The 22867-nt window shown below is 39.3% G+C and overlaps 1 protein-coding gene across 3 annotated transcripts; it reads left to right on the top strand.

The window, feature by feature from the left end:
• The first annotated feature begins 666 nt into the window (after positions 1-666).
• On the top strand, positions 667-10654 carry AURKAIP1 (aurora kinase A interacting protein 1). Of its 3 annotated transcripts, none has more exons than XM_072426822.1 (4): positions 667-688; positions 7542-7621; positions 8485-8921; positions 10493-10654. In XM_072426822.1, exons 2-4 carry the CDS (start codon positions 7570-7572, stop codon positions 10592-10594), a joined length of 591 nt encoding a protein of 196 aa, XP_072282923.1. In that variant the 5' UTR covers positions 667-688; positions 7542-7569; the 3' UTR covers positions 10595-10654. The 3 variants fall into 3 exon arrangements, with proteins under 3 accessions (XP_072282923.1, XP_072282924.1, XP_072282922.1); XM_072426823.1 differs by lacking the exons at positions 667-688; positions 10493-10654 and adding exons at positions 4885-5025; positions 10034-10483; XM_072426821.1 differs by lacking the exon at positions 667-688 and adding an exon at positions 4889-5025.
• Positions 10655-22867: the final 12213 nt, after the last annotated feature.

Raw genomic sequence — 22867 nt, 5'->3', positions numbered from 1 at the left:
GGTGTCTCCACCAGGAGCAAAGGGTTCTGCCTCATAGTACCAAGGCTCACTAAGGTATGCAAACAATAAGGTGATGTTAATTTTTTCATTACTAATGCTATTTTCCTAGAGTGATTCAGGCACTCTGATCCTGGGACAGTGTGGGTACTTTCCCCACAGGTTTCATAATCTAAAGTCGTAGGCAGGCTTGTGTTAACTCAGTTCATAGATGTATCTATAATACACAGTGCACACATGCATTTGTGTGCTCCTGTGGGTTTTATGCAGCTTAATGGTTTGAATGGACTTTGTTCCAACAGAGTCGTGCCATCTGTGAAAGAGCACACGTTCCAGTTTTACAGTCAAGTGTGTAAACACAGATGTGACTTCAGTAATAAAGTGTAACATTGTGTTCATGTGTTAGGTTAGTGTTGTGTTTGCATGGTCTTTAAAAGGAAAGCCATAGACTTGGCAAAGTTGTTCCATATTCTAGTTCTCCACCCTCCAGAGTGCAGGCAGCCAGGCTTTATATATGCATTCCAAACCCGTTCCAGTGTGATCCTATTTATACCCAAAAGACTTGGCTGGCATAAGTGTTTACAGCGTCTCTTTTCATTCTAGTGTATTGCTATATTTACAAGTTAAAGGGGCAACAGGGTGAAGAGAATCCTTCCAGGTCTGTATCAGCCACAAGATTTAAGGTTTGAAGGCAAGTATAAAACCAGACTAACCGCCTTCAGGGGCTTGGAGCTATAGTTAAGAGTGACTACACTAGTGGCCCCCTGTCAGCTGGTTTTGTATGACCATACAGGTAAAATACACCTGTCGCTGTGATATTCAAAGCATGTAAAGTCCCTTAAGGTCAAGTCCTTTAATCCAGTCTGTAAGTCCTTTGCACAATAAAAGATCACAGAAGAAACCAACCTTTAAGGTTGGCCCTATATATCAGTTACTGCTTATCTAACAAAAAGAAAATATTTGTGGTAAAACATACTAGACTGCTGTAGTATTACTGCTGTAGTGATTGCAGCTCCTACACACTAACGAGGCAAAGCTGAAGTCAATGTTTTATTAATAATTTGTATTCATATGGCATTAACATATTACACAGCACTGTACATAGTCATGTCACTGTCACTCAGAGGTTCACAATCTAATGTCCCTACCATAGTCATATATCATTAACATAGTTTTGTGGGCAAGCCAGTTAACTGCATGTTTTTGGGATGTGGATGGAAAACTGAGTACCCAGAGGAAACCCAAGCAAAGGCAGGGAGAACCTGCAACTAAAGTTGAGATTTATCAAGTGTTTGTCAGTAGTATATAGTCGAATAAGGCAATGTGAAAAAGATATTTATAGTACGATGTACAGATTTAGATCTTGTGAAATAGGGAACATACAGTACAGTGTACAGAATGGGATGATGTAGAATGGGGAATTCATAGTACCGTGTACAGAATGAGGCGATGAAAAAAAGGAAATGTATAGAACATTTTATATAATGAGGTGATGTGGGATAGGGAATTTATAGCACAGTGCATAGACTGGGACAAAGTGAAAAAAAAAATTCATAGCACAATGTACAGAATTAAGGCGGTATAGACCAGCGGTCGCCAACCTTTTGGACCTCACGGACCACTGAATTCATAATTTAAGTCCTGTGGACCAATATTTGATTTTTTTTTTTTTAAAAAGTAAATGTTTGTAAAATATTCTTCCTAATGGTGCCTGACAAGGACTGTGGAGGCTGTGAGTCATTGATCAGCTCATGGTTAAGTGAAGTATTACTATTGTTACTATTATCATTAGTTGCATTATCTTTGGTATTACTAAAGAAATGCAAAATATTTGTTTGCTTTTTCTCACTCATGTATTTATTTCATTCCAATCTAAGACCAAAAAAGAAATGATCATGATGCCATTAAATTTGGCAAAAACAAGAAAACTATTTGATGCCATTAAATATAACCATTAAATGCACAGTTAAGGTCATACTTGCCTAAAAGAGCATCTGAGAAATAAAACAATCAAATGAGAATCGCTAGTCATGCAGCTGGGTGACTGTTGTAATAGTGGAAACAATACTGAAACGTACGGCTTGGTAACGGTTGCCTCATAAACTTAATATTACACTGACGTCACGCTGCGCCTCCCTTGTTTTTCAGTCTACTGCAGTTTGTGAATTTATATTTATATTGTGTAATATAAAGGTGAAAATTGTCATTCAGAATATAAGAATTTATTAGAATATTTTTGTTTTATTATAAAAACATAAAAATTGCAAATGTCCAAATTTTTCTATGGACCACCAAAATTTTCTCAGTGCCCACTGGCTTAGACAAGGGAACATACAGCATATTGTACACAGTGAGGTAATGTGGAATAAGGAACATTCAGCATAGTGTATAGAATTAGGGGATGTGAAAAAGGTAGTGATAAGAACAGGGAACATACAGCATAATGTTTAGAATGAGATGATATAGAGCAGGGAATATCCAGCACAAGGTACATAAATAATGATGTGGAATAGGGAACATCCAGCACAAGGTACAGAATGAGATGATGGAATAGGAAACATTCAGAACAATGTACAGAATGAGATGATATGGAATGGGGAACATCCAGCACAAGGTACAGAATGAGATGTGGAATAAGGAACATCCAGCACAAGGTACAGAATGAGATGGTATGGAATAGGGAACATCCAGATCCAGCACAAGGTACAGAAAGAGATTCAATGGAATAGGGAACATCAGAGTATAGAATGAGGTGATGTGGAATACAGATCATTCCTCTGTAGAAGCACCAGCATATTATTCCCCCCCCCCCCACACAATTTTTTTAGGGTACAAAAATGACTGATCTGATTCTGAAAAGTTTTATCCTCCAAGATAAGATGGCAGCCAGTATATTAAACAACCATCCTTGTGTGCGATGATGAAAATGTTTCCAATTAAGTAAAATCCATAATCAGATGAAGATGAAAACGTTTTCAAACCAGGGACTGCTGATCGTCGGCAGCATTCCGTACCTTAATATAGATCTGAAGAAGCCCGGGCCCTAATCCCCTGCTAAAGGGGAGACTACCTGAAGCTGGGGTGACATGATGAGTGATATAATAAAATGTGGAAATGTTTGATTGGCCATAGCAACCCAATACCTTTTATTGTCATTTTTGGAGTGCAGGAAACAAGAGGAACCCAATATGGATGCCCCCACTGCATTGTATGGTGATATCACAATAGCAATCATGCAGGAAGTCACCAGCACTGGAAAAAAATCTCCACGTGTCACTCTATAACTAACTAAAGGGAACCCTGCAGAATGTAATTTTTGAGTTACATATCTCTCATCCAGCTGGGTATTTGTCACTGACTGGATATGATGGATTGTAAATGCAATATATGCACCATTTATTATTATTATTATTATTATTAATAAACAAGATTTATATAGCGCCAACATATTACGCAGTGCTGTACATTAAATAGGGGTTGCAAATTACAGACTAATACAGACAGTGACACAAGAGTAAGAGAGGACCCTGCCCCAAAGAGCTTACAATCTAGGAGGTGGGAAATTAACACACAATAGGATGGGAGATATGTAGTAGTGGTAAGTAGTGAGGGTTTCAAAAGACAGAAGAAGATGGGTAGGCAAGTTTGAAAAAATTAGTTTTGAGAGCTCTTTTAAATGAGCAGAAAGTAGGAGCAAGCCAAATAGGACGAGGAAGACCATTCCAGAGAGTTGGGGCAGCTCTAGAGAAGTCTTGTATCAGTGCGTGTGATGAGGTTATGAGTGAGTAAGTCAGTAGTAAATCATTGGAGGAGTGAAGAGAGCAGCTAGGGGAGTATTTTTTTACCAGGACAGAAAGGTAAGTAGGACAAAAACTGTGGGGGTATTTGAAGGCAAAGTACGGAACTTGAATTTGATTCTAAGGTGAAATGGAAGCCAATGGAGAGAACTACAAAGAGAGGCAGCGGAAGACGAGCGGTGGGAAGGATGGATGAGTCTGGCTGTAGCATTCATACAAATCAGGCTGCAACATTGGAAATGAAGCATATTCTGCAATACTAATTACTATATGATTGATAGACCAGACACATTTCCCATCATTGTCTTTTTTTTTAACCTCCCTGGCGGTAACCCTGAGTGTGGCTTGGGGTAAAAAAAAAACAGCTGAAAGGCGGTAACCCTGAGCCACAGTAGCTAAAAACATAAAAAATAAATACTTACCTGGTCCCATCAGCATCCTCCTGTCTGTCGGATCCCATCCTCAGGCTGCGCCCTCTTCCTCTGATCTTCCCCTGGCGAGCACACTGATGTTTCCCGGGAGTTCCCGGTGACATTGTTGCTTGCAAGGGAGCATGGTGGGAATTTCAAATTATTTTGTATTGAATTCAATACAAAATACCTGTATCGAATTCAATACGAACTAATCATTATATATATATGCTACTGTACAGTTATTTAGTTATATTACAGGTTTCAGTATTTTTATGCACCCTTGTTTTAACAGAATTTTGTGTATTTTTGTATTTAAAGTTTATTTATAAATTTGTTAAATATTGGACATATTTTGGTGAGTTATGCCTAAGAATCATAAGCCTACAATGTAAAATACATTTTCATGAAAGACTTTCAGCTTTTATACATATAAATATGGACAGAAATGAACCGCCCAGGAGGTTAATATTAACAAAAAAAATGTGATTTTGCCTACTTCAGCAGTAGTGGCAATGGTATCAGCTGCAAAATGATCTATCTTTTGACCTAAATATTAAAGCAAGTAAAGTGTAATTCTCATTTGTAAAGCACAATTTTACTTTTTGCTTATATTTTTGTTTTGATAAGTAGGGCCCAAGGAGTCTGGTTGCTATAGGAAACGAGCCATTTTTTATTTACACTCCATGGACACTAGAGGGAGCACAGCCAACACGGAACCCTTGTTTGCGGGTGACTTGGGGAAAGATTAGTGGAGGGACCGGATGTGCGGGATAGAGGAAGTGGAGTGTGGAAGAAGGTGGTGTTGGTTCGGAGGTCAGGTATGTAATGAGTGTATGAAGGAGGACAGAGAGGACCGGGGCACTTGTACTGTGAGCGAATATAGAGTGTTCTGTGTAAAGGAGAGGCGTTATGTCAGCCTGTCACCCAGGAGCATCATGGGAGGATGACTGACAGCTTTCTATAGCAGCACTGCTGCTTCCTATTAACAAACGTCAGGCTGTGTTAAGGGCTCATTCACTTTACAATGTCTGACATGACTAAACATGAACCTGTCCTATGGTCTGTTCACACTGCATTAGTACACAATACTGTTATTAATAAACAGGATTTATAAAGCGCCAACATATTACGTAGCACTGTACATTACATAGGGATGCATTAAGAAAATGCAGTGTGTAATCTGCTCGTTCAGTTCAGCTGCATAATGAACCCATAGAGGTGCATAGATTTCTTGTAGTGCGTCACAATGTAGATAATGCATTACTGAGCAGGGGTTAACCCAGAAATAAAGAAATTGTAGGCGGGTGTATGCCCTGTATTGTGACCCAACCTATGAGTAATCACACAAAAACAGACTGGTGGTTACTGAAAAGTGCCAGGTGGTGTGCCCAGCTAAAAGGGGCAAGGGAGAACACTGCTGAGCAGTGTGCTGCACCACCAGTGTCCTGAGAAGGTGAATTGAGGTGACATTTAGAATAAATGGCATTGTGTTTCTCCAAAGTATGCTACCATGTGGTATTGGTATGATCGGGTCGTAACTGAAAACCTGGGAAACCCACATAAGATACCCCCACTTATCTTCTAATAATGATACTTCCCTGGCTGGTATGTAGATTCTTTAGATCAGCATTTCTCAACCAGGGTTCCTCCAGCGGTTGGCAGGGGTTCCTTAAAGCAGAACTAAACTAAAATTTAAAAAAATACATTAACCTTTAATCCCGCAGGTCCCTCAATGGCGCTGGTCCTTCTTACGATTCTGCGTGGTCCTGGAATTCCTCTTTATACCGGTGTAGAGGAAGTGCCGGGCGCTGCCATCTTTGATCTTCACTTCCTCTTCTGTCTTCGGCACCCGATCTCGCTACCTGTTAATGTAGCCCCTTGGTGGGAAAAAATGGTGAAATGGGGCATGCGCAGAAGGAGCAGCCAGTGTCTCCCGGGATACCTACATCACGCATCCCGAGAGGCTCAGGCTGCTCCTTCTACACTCCCATTATATCTTGATTGCTGTGGCGATCTTTACTTCAAGGAGCAGTGCTGCCAGGCCCCCCCACCCCCCGTCCCCAGGGTGTTGCACTAAAAAAAAAAGTTTTACCTTATTTAGAAGGGTTGTCTACCCTAAAGTGTTGAGTTTTAAGCAATGAGGAGTTTGTGCCTCTCGGTTCAGTTTAAGTGACACCAATGATCTTTTTGGATATCTGTAAAGGTGACACTCTTCCCAATGACCAGCAATGTAAGAGTTGTTCTTCCCACTGACCATCACACTAATATACTGTGATTTGTGGATATAGAAATTATAGCGGGGTTTTCCTGGAGTCCTGAAGATATTTAAATGGTTCCCCAATGTTATAAAGGCTGCCTTAGTCACTTACCCCCAACATGTCTGTACTTAAAGCACAACTATCAGGAAAAAAATAGCATTTACCTTTACAGGTAGAAAGTCGTTGATTCCCTCCACGATCTTAGTTTAGGTGGTTTGGCGCCATCCCATCTTCTTCTTTCTGGGGCAGACTGGATATTGTGCACTGCCATCTTCTTTCTTCTTCTGCTGACAACACTTGATCTTGCACTGCCCAGGTGTGGGATTGGCTGACACCCTTTCCGGAAAGTGTAAAAAAAAGCCGATCTGTGCATGCGTGAGATCAGCACTTTTACCGCCACGGTAAAGCCTGGGGAGAGGTCTCCCCTTAAATTAAAAAAAATATATACCGTATTTTTCGGACCATAAGACGCACTTTTTTTCCCCCTAAAGTGGGGGGAAAATCAGGGTGCGTCTTATGGTCCGAATGCATATTTTTTTACTTACCTGTATCCCCGCAGCCAGTGTCCTCTTCCTGTTCAAATGAATTTTTTTTTCTTGTTTTCCCGTGCGGAAAACCTGGTGCGTCTTATAGTCCGGAGCGTCTAATGGTCCGAAAAATACGGTATATTACTAAAAAAAAAAAAAAAAAAACCTTTTAAAAAAGTAAAAAAAAAGTGCTGGTCCAGACAGATATAAAGTACACAAATAAATGTAGCTCTGCTATTAAAGTGAAACTAAACTGCTGTTTTGGGCCCCCTGGAGGTGATTGCATGAAGTGTAAGTATGCACAGCATGTTTGCACATTTTGGCAGACTTACCTACTGGAAGTAACCCCTCATGGTTCATTTTTTATTATGTATGAAAACAGGCAAAAAGTGTCTTATGCATGAAAAAAAAACATATACTGTCAGACTTAAGCACAAGATTCTTTATGCACATGAAACAGCTCTCTTTGCAAACCATTTTTGTTTGTTAGAGTTTAGATTTCCTCAGTGTATGTTGTATTTTAATTTATTTCGATGATTTGTTTTCCAGCTGGAATCCCCTGACCTTCTATTTCAAGATGTGGCTCACAAGACTGATGCCCCACTTGAGTAGTGCCACAAGGCTGGCAGGTAAATAAATAACCCTCCCAGCGTTATCCTCAGGTTCTTGGCAAGTTTATTGTTGAATGAAAAGACACAAATGTAATCTTCTTTGCAAAATTTCTGTTATCAGCTCTTCTCCTTCCTCCATGTACATAACTATTCCTTGTTACTAACAGAAAAAGTCTTATTTTTCGTTGCTATTATGGAACTGCAAGGCCATTGTCACCTTTGTGTGTACAGGATTGCTTAAATGACTAGAAAGAAAAAGTGTTTCGCTTCCATGCTGCATCCTCATTGAAATCCTATTATTTGTTGCAAGAATCACAACTGTGATGTCAGCTTAAGTTCAGTGTCATAGGATTATCTAAAACAGAAAAGATTGATAGTGTGGATAGTCACAATAAACCTGTACCAACCTGGATGGCAACAGTAGGTTGTGATTCACAGAACCAACAGTTGAAGATAAAAAGAAAATGTTTGCCAATAGCCAACTAAAGCAGCCATCAAATCCAAGATAGGGTAACCTTCAATTTATATTATTTCTAGTTTATGGTTTGTTGAGGCCTTGTTGTCCTTGTAAAATCATTAAAGGGTACACACAAATACATTTATGATGTTCCTATTATTCCCAACTGTGGCTCCTGGGCAATGAGCAGTTTTTGGCTGTTTGGTGTCTACCCCACTGACGATCTTTTTGGCTATCTGTGATATCTTCTCAGAAATGTAACGCATTCTTCCTACTGACCATCACACTAATATATTGTGAAATGTAGATATAGTAACTCTAGAAGGGGATACCAAAGACCTGAAAGTTCTTTTAAGGTTGAGAAAGGCTGCCCTAAACAAACCTTATACATTACAGCCTTTGATGACCCTTGTCTGTGTTCTAGGATGTATGATGCCACGGTGCCTCGCTACAAGTCAGAAGAGCTTCTTCGCTTGTTACAGCACACGACAGCCACAAAAAATGCACACTTCCCCTTCTGTTTGGTACAGGCATGAAGCTGAGCTGGATGAAGTTCTGGTTCCTCGAATGATGTCCATCTCTCCCATGGAAAGCTTGCTTTCCTCTCGCTACTCGTTGCCCAAACCTGAGACCTCCAATATTTTGGAGGAGCCTGAAGACCATATAAAGATTTATGATTGCCCTACTTCACTGGACACTGAGCACACGGATGAGGAAAGCGGACAAAGGGATGTAGTCCAGTGCAAGAACATCCTTAAGATCAGAAGAAGGAAGATGAACAAACACAAGTACAAGAAGCTGCAAAAGCGTACAAAGCATTTGCGGAGGAAGATCCTTTATAAGCGCAGTGTAAAGAAGCAGGTGAGGAACTCAAGCCTTCAGCCATATTATTTTGCATGATAAAGGTATAGAGTAAACTTTTGGCTGAAAATGGCCTGTTGGTAATTGTAAAGATCCCATTTTTAGTTTTTGTAGCACAATATCCGTGTCATATATACAATTGTCATATTTTTGGTACACGCCAGAAGGATTTACTGTACTCAATGTTGTAATAAAATTCTCACCTCAAAAAGGATATTATTCCTTGATAGATATTCCTTATATTATTTATAGACAACATCTAACAAATGTAAGTCTGTTTCTAAAGGGGAGGGAGTGTCCACCTTAACACTAGTTTTGCAAAAAATCCTGATTCCAGCATTAAGGGTAGGGGTAGAATGTTATCTTGAATTCTAGGGGGCTACAAAACATAGCCTGAGAGGTTAAAGGAAACCTGGTTATTGTCATTGTTATCTTCTTCCTAAAATGATAGTTGCCTGACAGTCTTGCTGATATATTGCCTTCAGTTATTTAAATAATTGTCCTGCAAAAAACATGCAGATAAGCAGTTCTGTCTTAAGTCTGTCTTCATTTGCTGTGTGCCTATTCTAGGTTAGCAGCTCAAAATGTGTTGAAGTCAGAGAGTCGCCTAGAATGTTCAAGGAGGTCAACAATGGCAGCCTTCAAGTTTAACTTGTTACAGGATGATGATGACACAGGCGCCAGGAACAGCAGCATGAAGTAGAACATAAAAGCCTGTGATATTAACGCTTAAAGCGAAACCAAAGTTAAAATTTAAAACAAATTGCAAGCAGGTCCTTTATTGCAAAATGGTCAGGCAACATCCCTTCTGCAATAAAAATACCATCCTGAACATAATCTTTATTACACTTACCCATCCTTGCTTTATTTTAGTATCCACCTTAGCCCTTTTTTCTAGTCCTTCTCCAGGTTTGGTTCTTTGGCCACCTTGATTGTCCAGACTGGGAAAGATTGTGAGCAGGCAGATTTATTTATGTGAATATTTCCTGGCCTGGCCAATCAAGATGGCAAGAAAAAAAAAAGGAAAAAGATGGCAGCCCTCTCAATGGAACGGGGACAATTGATTGTATTTAGGAAGTTGTGATCAGGCATGCATGTTTATTTTATTGCAGGAAGAACATTCAACTTTAAAGAGCCACTAAACTGTGACAGAAATGCCTAATAAAAGAGATGATGGACTGATTACCATTATTACCTATAGTCTCCCTGAAGCTTATCTTTTTCCTATTATTGGCTTACTATGTCCTGTTCTTCATTATGTCTCTGTGTGGAGGTCGCCATCTTGGTATACACTGGACTTTCTGCCCTTTTGGAGTTTAATTCCAATGAAAGTTGTGACATTCATTCTATTATAAAATTGTGTTGGTCTATAGGACTTGATTTTGTTATATGTGAACCACATACATTGTATTTTAATTTTTAATTGTTCCTAACTAGGCATATCACAGGTCATTAAACAAGTGACTGACTTCTGTCATTTTATAATACTTAATTCTGGTGGAATAGAATTGGTTTAGTAAAATGTTTAAACGTGAATTTCTTTTTTTTTTTTTTTTTTTTTTTTGATACAGAAAAGGTTTGAAAAAGATTTGACTCGCATCTGGAGAAAGGCCGGCCTAAGAAAAGCTCCTGAAGGCTGGGTAACACCAAATATTTTTGTAAAGCAAAAATAACCAAACATAAATGTTTCTTTTTAGTGTTTATTGTATTATAATAAAATTGATATTTACAAACTTTTCCTTTCATTTTGGTTCTGCAATCTCATTGGTAACCTTGATTTTATTAAGAATTGTTCTGGAACATGACAATCCTCAGTTACAATGTCTGTATAGCTCATCTGTATGAATCCTTCTACAGATTCATAAATAATTGGAAAGAGACAACTTTTTTATAATTTTGGTTCTGTACATTACCACAATAAATTTTAAATGAAACTGCTCAGATGCAGTTGAACTGCAGACTTTCAGCTTTAACTCCGTGGGTTGAACAAAAAGATTGCATAAAAATGTGAGGAACTAAAGCCTTTTTTCTCACACAATCACTTCATTTTAGGGGCTCAAAAGTAATTGGACAATTGACTCAAAGGCTATTTCATGAGCTGGTGTGGGCAATTCCTTTGTTATGTTCCTATCAATTAAGCAGATAAAAGGCCTGGAGTTGATTTGGTGGGGGGTGCTTGTATGTGGAAGATTTTGTAGTCAAAGGAGCTCTCTATGCAGGTGAAACAAGCCATCCTTAAGCTGCAAAAACAGAAAAAACCCATCTGAGAAAATGCTACAATATTGGGAGTGGCAAAATCTACAGTTTGGTACATCATGAGAAAGAAACAAAGCACTGGTGAACTCAGCAACGCCAAAAGACCTGAATGTCCACAGAAGACAACATTGGATGATCGCAGAATCATTTCCATGTTGAAGAGAAACCCCTTCACAACAGCCAACCAAGTGAACAACACTCTCCAGGAAGTAGGCGTATCGATATCAAAGTGTACTATAAAGAGAAGACTGCATACAAGTAAATATGAGTAAAGTGCAAGCCACTCATAAGCCTCAAGAATAGAAAGGCTAGATTGGACTTTGTTCAAAAACATCTAAAAAAGCCAGCACAGTTCTGGAAAAACATTCTTTCGATAGATGAAACCAAGATCAACCTTTACCAGAATGAAGGCAAGAAAAAAGTATGGAGAAGGCATGGAACAGCTCATGATCCAAAGCATAGCACATCATCTGTAAAACATGGCGGAGGCAGTGTGATGGCTTGGGCGTGCATGGCTGCCAGTGGCACCAGGACACTAGTGTTTATCCATGATGTGACACAGGACATCTGAGGTGTTCAGAGACATACTGTCTGCTCAAATCCAGCTAAATGCAGTCAATTTGATTGGGAGACGTTTCTGAATACAGATGGACAATGACCCAAAACATACAGCCAAAAAAACCCAGGAGTTTATTCAAGCAAAGAAGTGGAATATTCTTGAATGGCCAAGTCAGTCACCTAATGTGAACCCAATTGAGCATGCATTTCACTTGTTGAAGACTAAACTTCGGACAGAAATGCCCCCAAACAAACAGCAACTGAAAGCTGCTGCAGTAAAGGCCTGGCAGAGCATTAAAAAGGAGGAAACCCGGAATCTGGTGATGTCCATGAGTTCAAGACTACAGGCTGTCATTGCCAGCAAAGGGTTTTCCAACCAAGTATTAGAAATGAACATTTTATTTTCAGCTTTTTAATTTGTCCAATTACTTTTAAGCCCTTGAAATGAAGTGTTTGTGTAAAAAAAGGCTATAGTGCCTCTCATTTTTTGCAATCTTTTTGTTCAACCCACTGAATTAAAGCTGAAAGTCTTCAGTTTAACTGCATCTGAGTTGTTTCGTTTTAAATTAATTTAGATAATGTACAGAACCAAAATTAGAAAATGTCTCTGTCCAAATACTTATTGACCTAACTGTACATTCATCTTAATGTGTCTGTATGATGTAGTTTTCATGGGTGTGTAATCTATCCAATAACTAGCAAGCACAGTATGTGATATCATGACTATAAAGTCTCATTCATATGAAGCGACTGGCTTGTGACTGAAAGCAGTGGCACTTTAGGATCAACATGACAACCAGGCAACCAGCATTCCTAGGAGGAGGGGTCATCTGTGGCAGCCTTCGTGTTTCTGATCAAGTTTCCTTTAAAACAGAACTATAGTCCGGGCTTAAAAATTTGTGAAAAGACAAGTAGAAAGGGACAGGCGATGTCACTTCTACAATAAAACATACTTACCTATACCCACACATAGCTTCTTTAAAAAAAAGAAATGATGCCAGGATGTGCTGGATATTCCCCTGGGCTCCAGGGATGGGATCAACAGCTGTGGGCACAAGCAGAAGTTACATCATTGAAGCCCGGCTAATCTAAATTCTGGGTTTGAGTGAAGATCAGGAATGCTGGAAGAGGAAGAAGATGGTAGCGCCTGCAGTGGAACACAGGTTAGTGTATTTAACCACCTGAGCGTTACACTGATGTCTAGATTTCTGTACCAAAAGCGTTACAGGTTTTCATGAAATTTTTTTTTTAAATTGTAGACCTGTAACTTACAGAAATATGTCCGAATAGGGGTCTAGTAGATATAATGAATATAAAAAATGTTTGAAACACAATCATGTAAAAAAAAAAAAAAAATTACTTTTAACAAAATTAAAGGAAAAACACAAAAATCAGCTTAAACAAGAATACATAAATAAATGAAAAATACTGAAAATGCGATAATTCAGTATACTGTATAGTAATATATTTTTCTAAAACACCTCCCTAGTGTCCATCACATACCTACATACATTGGATTGGATACAGGACTTTGTATTCAATCCAATACAAAATGAAGGAATGAGTTTGAATTTGAATTTCCCGCACACGCGCCGACGTCATCACGCACGCACAAGAAGCCGGTCGGCTTTTTTTTTCTCCGCCGGCCGGCTTCTTGTGTTAGAAGCACCCGACGCTGGACGGAGAACGACGTGGGACGATCAGCGGGACCAGGTAAAAAGCCAGCCGGCATCTTGTGGTCCGCCAGCCGGCATCTTACCGGTCCCGCTGGTATAGGAGACGGCACCCGACGCTGGAGAGGGAGATCGACGCTGGAACAGGTAAGTGGGATTTTAATATAGACGAAAAAGTACAGGGTTATCGACAGTTGCAAATATTTTTTGCACGAAAAAGTACGGGGTTAGCGGTTGGGAGGTTAAAAATATGGCATTAGACAGCGATGTTTATTTTACTGCAAAAGGGACATCAAGTGCAATACAGAACCTGTCTGGTCAGTTTCCTTATTTTTATGTATAGTCCCTCTTTAAGGCTAGTTTTTTTTTTTTTTTTGCTCATTACAGGTAATTTAGAGTTGTTCATTAAAATCACATCTGCATAAGGCAGCTTGAAAGCAAAACATAATTTGTAGTTTTTAGACTATCAGTGTTTTTAAATAATGAAAAAAAGCTCTAAATCCTTTAAATAGCTTTTATTTCAATGCATGCAAAAGCAATGGGAACACTGTTCATTCTATTCTATTCCAAATCAGAACATGAGGAAAAATGTATCAAATGTGTATTATTATTTTAAAGAAAGTGATGAAAATAGTAGTGTGAAGTTCAATTAGTGAGGTCATTCATTCTGTGAAAAAACAGGAATTAAAATAAGTCGTTTCAGACATTGTTCAGAAGAACAGTTTACTTTGATTAAAAAGTTGATTGCAGAGGGGAAAACACATAAAGAAGAACAAAATGATCAGCTGCTCAGCTAAAATGATCTCAAATGCTTTAAAATGGCAACCAAATCCTGAAAGATGAAGAAAACTATCATTCAAATGAATAAAAGAACACCAAAAATGGCAAAGCCCAAGATTAGCTTCAAGAAGATGAAAGAAGAAGTAAAGTTAGCTGTGAGTATTGTTACAATAAGAAGACGCCAATGTGAAGCCAGACTATCAGAAAGAATCACCCACAATGTCCCAATGTTGAAGAAAAGTCGTGCTGATGAAGATACGCTGTACTAAAGAACATGTGCATATGGTTTTATATCTGGGATATGTTTATTTCCCTAGTGGTTGAACTTGATAGACTTGACTTTTTTCAACCTGACTTACTATGTAATTAACTGGCATAAAGAGGAATGACACAACATTTAAAGCAAGATTGTTTTTTTTGGGTCTAGGGGCTGAAGCCAGTTTGTCAGATGACCCTAAATACTTAATTCTTACAGTAAATACTTAAGTCAGACAGTGAAGCATGGTGGTGCAAGCATCATGATATGATAAGTTTCTTGGTGCTGGGCCTATTTATCGCATACCAGGGATCATGGATCAGTTTGAATACATAAAAGTGTTTGAAGAGGTCATGTTGCTATATGTTGAGAGGAAATGCTCTTGAAATTGATGTTTTAGCAAGATGACTCCAAACACACCAGTAAACCAGTAATGTCTTGGTTCCAGACCAACATGATTGGCATTATGGAGTGGCCGGGCCAATCCCCAGACCCTAATCCGATAGAAAACGTGGGGGGTGACATCAATAATGCTGCTTCAGAGACAAAACCATAAAATGCAGGATTGTAGAATGTAGTCCAATCACCCTGAGATGGAAATACCTGTTCACTGGTGCCAGAAGTTGATCGACTCCATGCAACACAGATGTGCAGCAGTTCTCAGAAACAGGTTATACAACTAAATATTACTTCAGTGATTCAAAGGAAAGTAAAATTTTGAAATATTTTTCAGTTTATGTTTAAAAAGAATGCAAACACTGCTATGTTTTTGACCAGCCTAATATTCCCCTTCTCTTATCTTTCTGTAAAGGAATAAAATAAATTTCATAATTCTTGTTTTGATGTGGAATAGATAGTGCAGTGTTCCCAATTTGCATGTGTAGAAATAAATGCTAATATAAGGATTTTGAGTTTTATTCACTTTTTGTAAACACACTGCTATCATTCTGAATATACCTGTACGTCCCTTTAACTATTTATGGAGTTGTACCTACTTTGACAATACAGAGCATGTATAACTTTTACTATCAATCTATGTCTGTGAATAAGAACATAGTCTCTGCTCAAAAAATGCAAAAGTCATATAAACATGTCAGCTACTGTCTGCCCCACATAGCATTTGTAGAAAAACATTTTCGGGTTGTTTTGCATCAAATAAGTTAATCCTGTATAAAAATAAAAAATGGTTACACAACATTCTTGTGTTGCATTGTCATTGGGGAAAAAGACAATGCTGCGCACTGCTAAAGGTTTCTCCTTTCCTTTAAAATTGCTGACCTTCAGAGTCAATAGTAAGTATAGCCTACTTTGGGGGGGCATGCAGGTATCAACTGCAACCACTAGATGGGGCTGTCTTCTCATTTTTATTTTTAAAACTTCAATGCCAGAAATAAAACATTCAACCTGTGCCTGTGTTCTATGGCATCAGACACAATTTCTTCATTCCTGCTACAATAAAGGACAGTTGGGCATGATCCTATAGACTTAAGCTATCTTGGGTTTTAAAAGGATTGGTAAAAGTTGTTCTGTAATATTACAGCTGTCTGTGTCTAAGATGAATGACTGCCAAGAGGAAATGACTGGTGCTTGCAGTAATGTTAGTAGACATGGTCTCTCGCCTGTCTGGGTTCTGGTACTGTACAGTCCTCCCACTCGTCTCTTTTCTACATTGTCTTGGCTTAAACAAATTTAGGATTAAAAAAATCTAATGAGCCATTAGAAAGTGATGTATTGTTTGTTTAAGGTTTCATTTTTATGGGGAGCTGCTACAGCAGCAAATGAACAGCAAAAATTTCATTTTTTTTGCAATAGTGTTTTTCTTTCAGGCTTCTTCTCTTTGTTTTTATCTAGTAATGCAGCCAATGATTTACTTTCTTTACTGTATCTGTGTTGTCACATAGGCTTGAAGTGGCTCAGATTAGATAAATGATTAACATGACAGCCAGACAGCTAGCATTGTCTTGAATGGGCATTAAAAATGCTTGTCTGAAGTCAGGGAGACCATTATATTGAAGTCAAAAGTAAGAGTCGGCAGTAATAGCTCCCATATTTCATTTCCTAGGGGAAGAAGCGTGTCACACTTTTACCAGTATGCATTTGGCAATTACAACACTACAGTTTAGTTATTACAGCGCCTTCTGTATCAGGTCCCTAAGCATTGTATGAGCAGTAAGCCCCCTCTTAGGTCTGCTTGTTGAAGCATCTGTTTAGATCCAGCAACAACAACTGGGCAGGAAGCTGACTTTCTAGATGGGTATTTTACTTAATTGAAATCACATGAAGGCATTACTCAACTTCTTATTTACTCCTTGTGAATCGTTCACCCTCACTGCATTGATGTCTCTGCCAGAGCTACCAGAGGGCTATTATTAAAGCCCCAGGGCTTATTAACCCTTTACAAGCAAACATTTATGGGTCACTGCTAAGTATATTCTCTGTTATTCATGTGAAGTTAAAGCTGAGCTCCAGTCTAACCTTCAGTTATGCACAGTTATACAGATTCCTCTTCTGCACTGATATTATTTACTCTGCACACAGCTTCTCACAATGTGCATTAGAAGCTGCAGAAATTCAAACAGAGTCGTCTTATTTCCTGGCTGGAGGATTTCCACTGTAATCAAGCCTCATTAGCCTGACTTTCTTCCATTACTCATATTCATTGGATTTCTGTCCTTCACGGGCCAATTTATGTGCTGCAAAAACATTAACATTTTTAAACTAGGTACGGTTATGCACATACTACACATTTTTACAATGCCGTGCTGACAATGCCACCTTCCCAGCATACATGCATTACATCTTACTTGCCATAGGTCAAAAATGACCTTCAGTAATGGAAACTCAGCATCACATGTGGACAATGAGTGTTACCAATTTACATTCAGCATGGTGCTGCAATGTTTTCAGCAAGTTATGTACAATACCCTGCTGAACCCTCCCACCTGCCATGATCTTCATCCATTTCAAATAGAAAACCAAAGTGTTGACATTGTTCAGACCTTATTTTTTTTTAAAGACTTTATAAGCATTTTTATAGCCTGCAATCACTTTTAAGATATAGTTTAAATGTAAACGCTTTAGGTGTTTACAAGCGTTTATTCAGAAGCTCTATGTAGTTTCCAGCGTCATTTTGCCATCCAACCGCCTCCATAAACTTGCGTTCAACTACTCATAAAAGCTTGTGCAATGTGTATAAGCTTTGGTTGCAAGTGTTTGTAAAGCCAGAAAATTGCTTGCTGAAACAAAAGTTTTTTTTTTTTTCAGGCATCAGAACAAACGTTTATAAATTGCAGAATAGGAGTCTGAACACGCAAGCTTTTTTTTGTCCGAAAACAGTCCTGGCCGCCTAGCTGTGCAGTGTTGGTGTCCAGGAGCGTTTAGCAGCCATGTTTTTCAGAAGCAGATCTAAATATACTCTAGGTAAGTAATGAAAAGAGAAATATTTGACCTAAAATATTGTTAGCATAGCAGATGAAACCACAGCTGTAATAATAAACAAACTTTATATCTGTGTTGTCATTTTTCAAACTGTCCACAGACAGGTTTATAAACAAGAAAGTCTAACACAGGAACCATATTGCTGAGCCGATCTGTTATATAAACATGTTTGGACTGCGAGCCAAATGTAGCCGAACATTTTATATTTGAAACAATGAGCAAAATCAAAACTGACATAAAGGATGTTATCTGTCACTGATCTTAACGAAGTAGAGTTTGTTTAAAATCATTGTAGTTTCTCTTTAAAAGGACACCAGCCACCTGTTACCACACTGTTCCAAATATGACTTTTTGCCAAAAACTTATCACCTTTCAGGAGTCGGTGGGTGTATTGTATCTGATCCTTTCGACAGATGGTTCCTATCTCCCAAACTTTCGAGCGTTATTATTGCTTCCAAGCCTACAAAACGTTCACACGGGCAGTGGAAACAATTCTTCCCAGGCAGTTTCCAGGGGTTGGCACCTTACCAGCTGCTCAGTCATTCCAGCCCTCATGCTGGTTCTTAATCAGCCAATGATTGTACATTTCAACAATGGCTGGGGGCAGCAGGTAATACTGAACTTCTCAATATTACTCCCACAGGGCACTGCCATCTCCATGTTTTCCTCCCAGAGACTATCTTGACCTTCTTGATTGGCCATGGCAGAATGTACACACGTACAATAATTGTCATTGGATAGATACAGCGCCATTCTGCTCTATGAAGAGGGGAGGGGGAGAACAATGGAGCGGCATCCCACTGCGCTCTCACCCTTCACTTTCATTAAGATCGTTTGTCATCCCTGGATCAGTCAGGATGGTCGTTCAGACGATGTACAATGAGCACTATACACACGCCAGATTGTCATCCAATATCAGCCCTGAGTAGATTATCAGGCAAGAATCATCTGACGTGTACATAGCAATAGACGTGCAGGAGTTCATTCCATGTGTCTCTTCTACATGTTCACCCAAACTTCATGATACTCCTGTCATGATAGGCCTTTGTTTTGTAATACACAATCTTTCAATTTCATGTCTTTGCCTAAATAGAAACTTTAAACAGTTGCGATCTTCAGCCTTGTTGATTGTGCGCAGAGAGTTCATTCAGTTGCATTAAATTCAGGAGAAGCCAGGATGTGCCTGGGTATCCTGGTGTAACAAGGTGGAAGTATTTGTGGGACTATATGTGTCAGAAAAGTTTAAAGAGCGACACAAAACACTCGGGCATTGCCTACTTAAAAGTTAGTACTTATCTTTATTGGATGTGTAGAATGATCCCAAACAACAGTTCCAGCAGAAAGACCACACAACTCAGTTTACCTCAGGCAGTGCCCATTTTTATATCATCTAACTGGGAAGAGTCAGGCAGGGGGGAGCTAACATTTCTTTACACTTATCCAGAAAATGTCAGCGTCAGCACTCAATTCCATGATATCTGGAGTTACAATTATTTACTGATCTTAACCAATCAAATCGTTACATGACCATTGCTAGCTCACTTTGATTAAACCTCCTTGTTACATTATACTGTGATTATATTTTGTATATTACCAGCTGCTTTCTATCTTATGACCCATCAGGGCATAACAGCCATAAATCCGATCACTCCTTGCCCAACAATTGTGGAAAGGAGGACACAAGATGAATACCAGGGCACAGACCAGACAGTTTACACAAATCCACCTGTACATCCACAACACCTGTATTCAGTATTTCATGTTTTTGTATTTAATTTGCTAAAAAAGATGAACTCTTAGGTGGCTCTAGTGGAATATTCAGAGAGCCTCACCACTCCTGCTATACCTGGAAACAAATGCTGAGCTGCTGCTGCATAGGCTCTGCCCCTTTCTCTTCCTCTATCCATGACAAGATACGGACTGTTAAGGGTATTCCTGTTCAGGCTGGCATCAATTTTTTTTCCTGTCTTGGAACTAAAGCCTTAAAGAGGAACTAAACCCAAAAGTGCCTAAAACAAAAAAATCTACTTACCTTCAATCCCGCAGGGCAGTCTGATCCATCCATGGGTCTGTTCTATCGGGTCCCGCGTCGTCCTGGCATCCGTCCGTGCGCCGCCATCTTTGTCTCTTCTGGGTTCTTCTTCCTACGTCACCCGACCCAGGCACGAGATCGGGTGATGTAAGTTGGAAAAAAAAACTTGACGATCTCACTGCACATGCGTGAGATAGGCACGAAAAGGCTCCTTCTGTGCATGCCCGAGATGCCTGACGTAGGTATCCCCGGAGGCTTTGCGCTCCTATTCATTCTTGACTGCCTAGGTGATAGAGGATTAGGGGGCGATGCTGCACTCTTTTTTTTAAAAAAAAAAAAAGTGTGCTTCAAAAAAAAAAAAAAAAAAAATTGAATTTTTACCTAAAACAAAAGGGTTGTCTACCCTTTTATGTAAAGTGAAATTTCTGAGTTTAGGTACGCTTTAAGCTCTGTGCACACTTTGCATTTTTGTTGCTGGAAATGATCTTTCATGTTCGTGATGAACGAGCAACGTACACACAATGCCCATTCTGTTCTATGGAGAGGGGAGATAGGAACATGAGCAAGTGGCACCCTGTTGTGCTCTTCTCCATAGGAGTGAACACCGGTGGAGTGGACACTGCAGTGGTCAAATTTGGCAATGATATGATATGTGTACACAGCTTTATAAAGACACAGTAGTCTGGATTCAATGGCTTACACAAGCTGATGGTAGGGAATGGAGGTACTTGGGTGGGTTATTAGTCAAAAAGTTGGGATCAACTCCAGCAGCAATTGGGGCAGTGATGCATTCTAATGAAATACGAGCAACTGTCACCTTACCTGGGTTATACATCCATATAGCACAGCAGTGTTACTGTCTACAACTCATTGCAACTACAATTTTTCCTTTTTTTTTACTCAACAAGCAGCTAAAACAGTTTTTGTATGTGTGTTTGGAATGTATGTTAATTTTTTTTATCTGCAGCCGCCCTGCCCAGTACTGCCGTTGTATTGTAGATGTATCTGATCTGCCATGACCCACATATACTGCAAGACGCTCGGATAGAATGCATTTTTACAAGTCTTCTTAAGTCTTATTTTTTCACCCACATGAGAAGTAGGAAAATAGCAGGGCTGGGTCTGCACTGCACACCGATGCCAACAAGAGACTCAGTGCGGCTAGAATATTCCCCCAGCTTCTCTCCAAACCACAAAAATGTGCAAGTCTGACAATAAGATGCTAGATGGAAGCAGACGAATGAAAAGTGATGACGATTCGGAGCCTCACATCTTATTAACCTTTTCAGGCTTAAAGCCTGGAATTTAATCTGCTTATAATTTTCCTGATTTATTCATTTCTCCTTCATCTACATTTTTATATAAAACCCTGCAATTCTTATTTTAGACCCAGTGATGTAATTGATCTCTGTGCTGTATTATGCAGGCAGATCATGGCAGGAGGGCCTGCACATAGCATAACCTAGAAAAAGCTGACCTCCCTAGGTGACACGCACATGAGGTTCTGTTTCATTATGATTGAAAGGACTGAAAGCCATTACCTGAAATAGGTAGCCTGAGGACACTTCAATTGGGGAGGGCTAGATGAGGCTGGACGTCCTCCAGCCAGGAAAAAGGGGTCTATCTGACCTGCTTCAGCTTCTAATGCGCTGTGTGAAAAAAAGTTTACAGTGTGCTATAACTTTAGTGCAGGAGCAGTACAACCGTCCAAGCTTAAAGGTAAAGGCTTCAGAGTATTTAAATAATCAAGTACTATGTAATATATTATAGCTTATCAATCCTTAGATGTTGTGGCTGCATTAGTGTTTTTTTGGCTTTTTTTCCTTTTTTTTATTTTCATGTAGTGATCCTGCCAGTAACACACTTCCTGCCTTTAGGAGAACAACACTAACAAACCTATTAGTGAAGAAGCAGCTTTTTAAGGACTACAGAATACATCCCCACTCTTCTTCCCTATAACAGCATTTGAGTGCAACACTGTTGGCTTATTACAGGAAGTTCACTGGATTTTTGGTATTATTTTGTGAAACACAATCCGTTGTATATATGGGGGATACGAAGAGGAGCTAATAAGAGAAGTTGAGGTTTTCAGGGTTCACACTTTAACAAGCATTGGCTTCAACTAACCTCATTACTGCCCTCTCTACCTAATTAAACTCTGGGCATTTACTTGGTTACATAGTAATTGGCATAGTGCTAAAGGGACACTTACCTGTAACATTGAAGCCTAATGACAGCCAAAACCTTTATTTTTGAAGGAGTCTCTGCCAGATATCATTGCTATCTGTATTTTCTTGGGGGAGTTTTGCAAACTGTCCCCAGCTCACCTTCTCAGCAGGGCATTTATCAATTTATTACATAAAGTGCAAACATGCCACTCAGGCGCTAAGGACTGGTGGCAGTTGTTCCATTTATGGACTTTTTTGATGGCCCATCCAATGTTGGTTCACTGCAACCCCTCATGTCTATTGAGGTCTGCAAAGCTGTAAGGGCAGCTACACACAGGTAGATTTTCTTTTCCATATTTTTTCTTCTTCATTGGGTCTTGAATGTCCTCAGTGATTCATGGCAGGTCCAATGACACCCAGCAGTCTCTCCCAAATTGGGTCGCGCTCTAAGGATGAGGCTTCTACACCTTACAGCTTGGCTTCATTATTGTGTTAGGATTCATTCCCCAGATGAGTTGCTGACCATTTAGAAATCCTCCACTAATAACAAATACTTCTAGCCTTCATTTCAATGAATTTGCAGATGGTTTACTATCCATTTTCATTTTGGATCAGCTTTCGCCACTCAGAAAATCATTTTAATTCAGTTTTATTTAAACAGATTATAAACTTCTCTGTCTGCATGGCTGGAGCGGGAGGGATAAGTTTAATTATTCCTCTAGTGTTGGATAAACATTTTACCGTAATTTTCCAACAGTTGGAAAAGTGATGTAACTAATCTGCTG

Source organism: Pyxicephalus adspersus, chromosome 11, assembly GCF_032062135.1.
Source record: "Pyxicephalus adspersus chromosome 11, UCB_Pads_2.0, whole genome shotgun sequence".
In the NCBI taxonomy this organism is placed as follows: domain Eukaryota; kingdom Metazoa; phylum Chordata; class Amphibia; order Anura; family Pyxicephalidae; genus Pyxicephalus; species Pyxicephalus adspersus.
Note: the sequence above shows the minus strand (reverse complement) of the source record. Positions and strands in the feature narration are given on the sequence as shown.

Coding starts and splice junctions, on each gene's coding strand:
- AURKAIP1 (XM_072426822.1), top strand. CDS start 7,570: ATGTGGCTCACAAGACTGATGCCCCACTTGAGTAGTGCCACAAGGCTG. Junction 7,622..8,484: donor TAGTGCCACAAGGCTGGCAG/GTAAATAAATAA, acceptor TCTGTGTTCTAG/GATGTATGATGCCACGGTGC. Junction 8,922..10,492: donor AGCGCAGTGTAAAGAAGCAG/GTGAGGAACTCA, acceptor TTTTTGATACAG/AAAAGGTTTGAAAAAGATTT.